Source organism: Corella eumyota, chromosome 3 (genome assembly GCF_963082875.1).
Source record: "Corella eumyota chromosome 3, kaCorEumy4.1, whole genome shotgun sequence".
Classification (NCBI taxonomy): domain Eukaryota; kingdom Metazoa; phylum Chordata; class Ascidiacea; order Phlebobranchia; family Corellidae; genus Corella; species Corella eumyota.
The window spans coordinates 5,933,397-5,942,338 of record NC_137492.1 but is presented as its reverse complement, the minus strand read 5'-3'; the positions used below and the strand labels follow the sequence as shown (position 1 = coordinate 5,942,338).

Sequence of the window (8,942 nt, the reverse complement as noted above, 5' to 3'; positions counted from 1 at the left end):
ATAAACAATTGTTAGACCCATCTTAGTCGAGTCTTTTCAAAATAAACAACTACAACAAAATTGTCTACTAAAATTAAGCGCCAATAGTAAAACACTAACTGCAAGAAATTAAAAGAGTACTATGGTCTCTCTAAAGAAAAAATTAAAAGATCAATTTAAAGATTTCGTGCCAATCAACAAAACTTAACGCACCATTTAAGAGCTAAAAAAATCGACATCAAAAAATATCTAATAATATGTTACCCTGGCCAAAAAGTTTTTTGCTTCAAAAGTAAATCCATCAACTAAGCCTAGACAAAAAAAAGACACGCTTGCAAGCAGTATAACCTTTTATTTAATGCTGTTCGCTTTATAACAAGTTATTTGTAAAAAACTTATTTTTTTTATGAATGCGAATGGTGGTTAATAGCATTCCGCAATTTTTACATTTTTTTAACAACAATTAGAAATGCAATACAACAAGATATCTTTATAAACAAATGTTTCAAGCTGATTCAAGCCTTAACCAAATAACGTGCTCGTGCAACGACGTTTCAAGGTCGAATCATAATAAATCATTTTGTGCTTTTGATGCAATTTTTAGTTTAACAAATTGTTTATTTACCGCAGAAGTGAAAACAACTCCGATGTCGATTGCAGGTTTTAGAAAAAAAAGCAAGAAAACTCATAAAAACCTTGCAAAAGCACAAAATGAAAAGAATTAAACAAAATCAAAGTTGCAAAGAAATAAAACGGTTATAATGAAAATATTGCGCCTTGGGTTGTAATTTTATTGTTCTAATTTTTTTTTAGGTGGTATTAGTGGAAATTTAGATTTATAAACCACGGTTTATATATAAAAGATATTTTTAAACTATTGCACTAATTCACTTTTATTAAATTGCTTAGTTTAAATAACTTCAAGCAACAATGCATTACAAATATTTTAAAAATGGAAATAAACTTCGTCATTCATGCGTATCACGCCACGTGACAATTGTAAAAAGTAAACAAAATCAGCTGTTATGCTTGAATAAATGCTTAACAGTTAACTACTGTTTTTCAAGTTCAGTCAATGGTCAGGTCGTTAAAAATCTCATTGGCTGCAATTAAGGGCAAATTTAAAAGAAAGAAATCACAAAAGGCTGGCACTATGAAGGTCTCGTATTTGCTATCCGAAATATTTTTCCGGGTTGCGATAATTATAATATTTCTGTAAGTATTTTATTAATAAACCAAGCCTGTGCCACCATAAATCAAGCCTGTGCCACCTCTATTTTAATTCAAACATACATAAAACACAATTCTGTTTTATTTCCAGCTACTAGTTTTTATATCATCAATTTTATTTTTTTTAAACTTTTTTTTAGCAATGTTTATATATAAATATTTTTGTTTTTAGATACACTGAAAATATGATACCTTTTATAAGAGTCATACATAAAGAAGAATGGTGGTTGTATCAAAATCCTCATATTTTAGATCAAAGAGTTACAACTTTTGGACTTTATGTGAGTTATTTTAAATTTAATATTACACTTGTTTTTTTTAAACTTGTTTATTAATGTTTAAAAAATTAACTCAAAAGCCCAAATACAAAAATTTTGGCTCAGCAAAAATGGTACCAATTACTGTGCTTATTTACCAGTCTGGAAAGTAGGGCAGGGTGCACGCACAAGATTTTTTTTGGTGTAAAAAATGCACGCCTGAAATTAACATTTTGCACGCCAGGTTTTTAAAAAAAATTGTGCACGCGCAATGCTGACGCTTTGTATATTTGAGCCAGATTTAAGTAAAGCACGCCAACATAAATCACGCGTGCACACGTAGACCAAAAATCGTAGTACGCGTGCACGCGCGGTCACGCCATTTTTTTTGCTTGCACGCACAAGATCTCGTCGAAAACTGCCCTACTTTCCAGACTGGCTCATTTATGGCTGTTAGAAAGCAGAAAGGATTAAACTCAGGACCCAATGTAGGAAAGCCAAGTGTTCCAACTACTATTTTATAGCATAAGCATAATAAGCGTATGAAACTATTTTAAGCTAGGTAATTATAAATTACATAACTTTGTGTGTTTATATTGATCTAAAACTTTTCATGTATACATTTTTAAATTTTTATGTTAATTGTAAATCACTGATTTTTTTTGTATATTTATTTTTATCCTCGATATGGAAAAGTTAAATGCGCGACTTAAACATAGAGTAACATCGGTTACTCCGACCCAGTCTCGAGTTGCCTGTTGCAGTTTGGGATATTATAGATTATAATTACCCAATAATTATATACGCTTACTCAAGGGCAGTACAGCATGAGATCACTGGGGATTGAACCCAAACCTCATGTGTGGTGTAACAAGTGTTCTTACCACTACACCATGCTGCCGGTTAAATTTAAAATTACAACATGGTTTTTATAATAAATATGTATTTTGTTTGTTAAAGATGCTTGCAACATGTTGTCCATTAGCTGTTATTTTATTATTTTGTGGTATATTGCGAGGATCAAAGACCGACATTTTGCCAGCTGTACTTTCTTACACACTTGGTTTAGTTCTGAACGGAATTATTACAAATTCTATCAAGTTAGCTGTTGGTAGGCCTAGACCAGATTTTTATTATCGGTAAGATTGTTAATTTTTTATTTAAAAAAAGGTGATATCACCTTTTTATGATGAGCTAAATGTATACATAACTTGTCTTAAGTATGTTTTTATTTTTTTTGCGAGTTAATGAATAATAGTATGAATTTTTTGTTATGACTTTAACGTTATTTAATATTTTTTGGTATAATTCATACCCAGCAAAATTTAAAAAAATTAATTCTTATATAAAAGTTGTTTTAAATTTTACAAAATGTTGAACTAGTTGTTTTCCTGATGGCAATCCACCAAGTGGTCAACCTTCTGTTCTTGATTTAAAATGTGAAGGAGATTATGACATCATAATTGAGGGAAGAAAAAGTTTTCCGAGTGGTCATTCATCATGTAAGAAATGACATTTTATTTACACTAAAATGAAAAAATAGAGTTAAGAACTAAACTTTGGAAGCAGGCAAAGTATAGTGTTTGAAACAATCGGCTTTACAACATGTAGTCGGGTTTTTATTCGTGCCCTTAACTAGGATGTATAAATGTATGAACCCCTGCTGAACCAAAACCTTATCGAAAAATAATTACCAGGCAATTATAAGTAATAAAATGTTGCCGTAAAGTCTACCTTTCTAAATCGAGAATAAATAATCCGAAAAAATATTTTTCTTAATCATTTTAATATGCTTTTGTTTATCATTTTAAATTTATCAAAATATCTCCTAGGATTGTTTTCTTGACATGCTTTTTATTGGCTAATGACAAAGCCATTTTTTACTGACTAATTACAAAGTTAATAAAAATAAAACCTTAACACAAAAAAATTAATTTTTTTTTTTTAGTTTCATTTTTAAGTCTTGGATTTTGTGCAATGTACATGGCTGGAAAGCTTCATTGTTTTAACTCTGTTGGTCGGGGAAGGTCAATGAGATTAGGTTTATGTTTATTTCCTTTAGTAATAGCTACCCTTATAGCAATCAGCAGAACCTGTGATTACAGACATCATTGGCAAGGTATTTATTTATGTTTTTTTCTTTATCAAAAATAAAGCAAGAACATAAGATTTTTTCTGTTTTATGTATCTTAAAATAAATATTTATTATCTGCTGGTTACTAATTTTTTCAGTTTTAAATTTTTTCAGCACTTAATCAGCAGTATAATTATCAGGCAATTATAATCTATAATATCCCAAACTGCCACAGGCAACTCAAGACTGGGTCGGAGTAATTAATTTTACTCTATGTTTAAGTCGCGCATTCGACTTTACCACATCGAGGATAAAGATTTATACAAAAAAAAGCAAAACTTGGAAAACCATTAATTTTGTTGCAAAGTATTTTTATATTTTTCATTTCAGATGTAGTCATCGGTTCTTTGCTTGGTTTAAGTGTAGCTTATACAAGTTACAGGCAATATTACCCATCTATATTTGATGTTAACTGCAGCCAAGCTTTTGCTAACCAACAAAACTTGCCTACTGTAAAGTCAAGGGCTGAACTTTATGATGTATCTGCCACCAGCCCAATGTTAAAACCTGAAACAGTAAAACATATGTAACTTAAAATTGTTGGGATTTAATTATGCCAATAGCTTTTTTGCCACTGAAAATGGGTTAGGTATTCAAAATAGTATTTGTAAAATGTATGTAAAATAGGTTTTGACAGTTTAGAGTTGGTTGTATTGCTATACATTCTTATTTTTTTGTGTTAATTCAGTGTTAGTAGGGAAATTGTTTTTGTTTGATAACTTTTAAATAATTATTACTTAGTTTGTTAATATTTTTAACCAAGAAAAAGTATTTTTAAATTTAGTATTTTTAGCTAAAATGATGTGGATTGAAATGACAATTGCTTAAATGCTTTCTATTCCCTTTAATTTTTAACAAATACAATTTTGTAGTAAGCCATTTCTTAATTTATTGCCCTTTTGATAAATTTTTAATCATTTTGGATTAACTAGCTCGGTAAGAAAATATGGGTAACATTAATAAGATCAACAACAGAATATTAGCAAAATCAATGGGTCAAATGTAGTTTTTAAAAGCGCATGTTTAATTGTAATCTTAATTTGTCGATTCTTATATTATTTCAAAATTGTGCTTGGTAAGTTATAAATATTGTTTCAAAAATAACTTTTAATCTTTGCTTGGTCTTTTTATTTTCGTATTGTAACGATTTATGCCTGATAGTCATTTGTATAGTAAGCTGTTGTATATTTTACAGTATTATTGCGGAAAGTTTTGTACAACCGCCCACGAACTTGTATCACGAATACCATATAATACATTTCAAGTACAGCACGGTTAAACTAAAAAATCACGTGATACAGCCCACATGATAGAGACAACGGTGTAAACACGTGAATAGGAACAAATAACGCATAGCGTAAACAAGAAAATGGCGAATTCGTTACAGTATACGAGTGGTCATGCCAATTTAAGTGCAAATATTTAATAATTTTGACATGTTTTAAATCATCAATTTGGCTTTGTCGTTTTTCCTACGGTTCCAATGTATTGGTAATTGTGTATTTATTTCTTGCCACTTTCTTAATGAGAAAAAATTTTTAATAAAACAATTTGAACTTGAGTACAAACACGACGAGAAATAATAAGAATGAGAAAAATAATATTACAAAAAGGCGAATTTTTTTTTATTACATCTCCGCAAGAGTTATTTAATTATCTGTTAATAACTTGGTATTTTTGTTACATAGTTGTTTTAATAGAGCCTGTACATAAGTAATATTTTTTGCGTGCCCATAATATCAGTGGATTTCACCAGTTGCCAACATGTTGCTATAAATATTTATTGATAACTAAACTTAGTTCGCTTATTAATCAATTTTCTAACATAAAAAAGGCATTAACTTGTGACAAGGCTCGCGGTTTAAAGTTTTATCACCACCCAGTCGGAAATAACCTCCTGTTGTTTTTCATTGTCTTGTTTCTTGGAAATAACATATTTTGTAGAACATGCTGTCTTTGAAAGGAAAAAATGGGAAGTTTTTTTTGCTGGTTGAATGGAATTTAAGTTTAGTTAAAAAATGGTTACAATTTAGTATTTAAATGGCAATTTTGCTTGTTTGTTTTCGCAAAATTTAATCAAAAGATTTAAAATATTTGTACTTATTCACTTAAATCTGTCATTGTGTAACAAAAAAGGACTACAGCTTAATTGTTTACTGTTGAATGATTTAAGTTTGGTTTAACTTATTTCAGTAACCACGAGGCTGAATAACTTAAAAGGCAGCAAGAAAAAATTATGTCATTCAAAAAGTTTTTTGAATTGCTGACTGGACAATTCAGGGTCACTTAACCTATGTTGTATGTAGGTTTTATTGTTTGCATGTAACTTTTAATTGTTAGTAACAAACAACAATGCGAAGTTTGTGTTAGGACTTTTTAAAAAAATTCTATTGGACAATAACAGGAAATTATTTTTTCGCAAGGAAGCAATTAAAAAAATTGAAAGTAGTCTTGCACCACCATTGTTCTACGTAACGAACAAAGAAAGGGCTGCCAGCACAACTGGAACATTTTGATTTTTTTGCATTCAGCAGTTTTGTTATTTATAAAGGCCACTCTTAAAAAGTTAAAAAACCTAAAAAATTTATAGATAGTTGTTAGTTTATAGTTTTAAAGCTTAAAAGTTTTTTCACAGAACAAAATAACTTTTTAGGCAAAATGAGGCTGATGTTGTTGTCTTTCATTTTATTTTCGATTATTGTGTTGTCGAAACAGAACGGTTAGTTTTTTTTTTAAATAAATATTAGAAAACATATTTATTTTTAATATTTGTAACGCAAAGTGTAAGATAAAACGTGTTTATTAAAAATATATCGCGTATTTTAATTTTATTTTTAACTAAAGTAAATTAAAGTTAGTTACACTTAATGATTTTGTTACATTTTTAGTTTTTCCAGTCGGAGGAAAAAATCAATACAGTTTATCTTACTGGCAAGCGCTTGCCAAATGTTCAAGTATTGGTGCTTCGCTAGCTACAGTAACAGAGTTGGAAAACGCTCGAAAAAATGGGTATGCAAAAAAAGAATATTTGTAATATTTCATTAGCTAAAAGAACCTAAATGCGTTAAAAATATATTAGAGTTAACTGTTAAACAAAAACAAACTGGCAGGTTAGTTATTAGACATTTATAATCCATATTGTCCAGCAAAGTCAACTTAAGTCTGGGTTAGGGCAACAAGTGATAAATAAAAAAAAAAAATAAATCTAATAATGTAAGAATATTTCAATAGTTAAAGTGAATAAAAAATAAAACATTTTGTCATTTTTAATGTCTATTTTTGTTATAACAAACAACGTAGATTTGAACATTGCTCCTGTGGCTGGCTGGCCGACAAAACAGCGAGATATCCAATGAATAAAGCGTTACACACGTGTGGAGGAAAACCAGGAATACATAAATGCGAATGGAGCGATACTTGGGATGCATTTTGTTACGTAGGCAAGTAATTACCTAAATATAACAAATCTAGTTTGACGATATTTATGCATATTTAACATATAGGCTTACAATTCAAATAAAAATGTTCTTTGTGGGGTGCGGGTAAATTATTGCAAGTAAATGTTAGTTATGAGTTGGGACCTTGTTGCGACGATTAAAATGCCAACTTTAGGCTATCTATCGACTAGTATTAAAAGTGTTGCTTACAAAAAAATACAAGCAGTAATCTTTTGTTTAGGTGATGTACTTGGGAACTGTAGCAGCCCACTTGGTATGGAGACTGGTTATATAGAAAATCATCAGTTAACATCAACATCGTCCTATCATACTTTCTGGAATGAACGGTGGGGCGCGCATTTGGCAAGAATTAACCGACAAGGAACAGTTAATGCATGGATGCCACATGACGATGGACGTAACCAATATATCCAGGTAGATCAAAAAATTATTCTCGACTCAAGTAAATTTTATTTATTATCAGATTATTTAAAACGGTCGTATTTATGTTAAAAGGTGGATTTGGTAAAGCCAATGGCCATATCAGGAATTCTTACCCAGGGGGTAAAACGATATTTGAAACAGCAATACGTCACAAAGTTTACCATATCAACTAGTAAAGATGGAGAATTTTGGCTTGACCTTCTCGATGAAAAAACTGAAACAAAAAAGGTCAATTAAAAGTTACTAATGTTTGGTAACTTTGCAATAAAAACAAAAGTGTCATTTAAAAAAATAAAACAGGATTTAAGTTTATTATTAAACTTTACAATTTCGTATTTTTAGATTTTTTCGGGAAACTCAGATAACAATGGGCAAGTACGAAATATGTTTGATCGCCCAGTAGTGGGCAGATATATACGAATTTATCCTTACACGTGGTATCGCCACATTTCTCTCCGATTTGAGTTGTATGGGTGCTCCTTGGATGTTTACGATGAAACAATGGAGCGAATGAGGGATACTGGAGTGGTTATTAATGAATCTCGCTAGACTATAACCGAGCATGAACGTTCTATGTATATAACTTGTAAATATTACTATTTTTTACATGCCCAAAGCTAATAATAAACTACAAATTAAAAAGGAAAATTAAACAAAATCGATGTACGCCATAACTGTTAGCGTAAAATTTTTAACGATTGCGCTCATCCTTTTAGACGTGACTTTATTACAATTTGATAAGAAGTAATTTTAATAAAGTGTTGTTTATTTTTTGATCAATTACTAAAATGCCTGCCTGCCAAATTAATCGCCAAACCATTTTTTTGATAACGCTTATTGTATTCATTTTTAAATGAAATAAATTGCCTCGAATCATTTTAGCAAGTATTTATACAACATTTAGTATTACGTTAAATGCGTTTGCCAAACGAGAAAGTCACAGATTATTGCAAGAACAAAGGTGTTGTGAGTTCATGGTTTTGGGTTTAAAAGGCAAATCGACTTTGGACTTGTTTACTTCAATTCGGTTGTTAAATTTAAGCAGCCGTCTGCCTCCACAGAACATGTTTATTTTAACATTAAGAAGGCGCCAACTTGACTTGTGGGAGTGTAGGATTTGAAATCTATAGACTTAGCTATCCCGTATTTACAGTTTTATTACAATGTGTAAAAAGATTAAATTTTAGCCAAATAAACACGGGTACGGCAATAACTAGCAACGGGAGGGTAGATGTAATTTAAAAAAATGAGAATATTTTGATCTTGCATTTTATGAAATTTGCGTGTTATGAAACTAATAATTTGTGAAATCAATTCGAATATTATAAAGTTTTAGGGATAAATTTATTCGCACTATGGGACTTTCCCTAAAACACTGTTTTATTGCAAAGATTTTAAAAAAGACGTATTTTTTGAATTTTGCTCAAAGCGTTTAAATTTAATTTGGTTTTGCCTAAATGG

The 8,942-nt window shown here is 30.1% G+C and overlaps 2 protein-coding genes across 2 annotated transcripts; both read left to right on the top strand.

The window, feature by feature from the left end:
• Nucleotides 1-1,020: 1,020 nt before the first annotated feature.
• On the top strand, nt 1,021-5,940 carry LOC145746322 (phospholipid phosphatase 5-like). The gene is made up of 6 exons (XM_082564582.1): nt 1,021-1,194; nt 1,382-1,490; nt 2,427-2,605; nt 2,850-2,968; nt 3,415-3,585; nt 3,931-5,940. The coding sequence occupies exons 1-6, from the start codon at nt 1,055-1,057 to the stop codon at nt 4,128-4,130; spliced, it is 918 nt and encodes a 305-aa protein (XP_082420708.1). The 5' UTR covers nt 1,021-1,054; the 3' UTR covers nt 4,131-5,940.
• Nucleotides 5,941-6,115: 175 nt separating this feature from the next.
• On the top strand, nt 6,116-8,357 carry LOC145746323 (EGF-like repeat and discoidin I-like domain-containing protein 3). Its single transcript, XM_082564583.1, has 6 exons — nt 6,116-6,319; nt 6,489-6,609; nt 6,901-7,040; nt 7,279-7,472; nt 7,554-7,709; nt 7,824-8,357. Exons 1-6 carry the CDS (start codon nt 6,259-6,261, stop codon nt 8,028-8,030), a joined length of 879 nt encoding a protein of 292 aa, XP_082420709.1. The 5' UTR covers nt 6,116-6,258; the 3' UTR covers nt 8,031-8,357.
• Nucleotides 8,358-8,942: the final 585 nt, after the last annotated feature.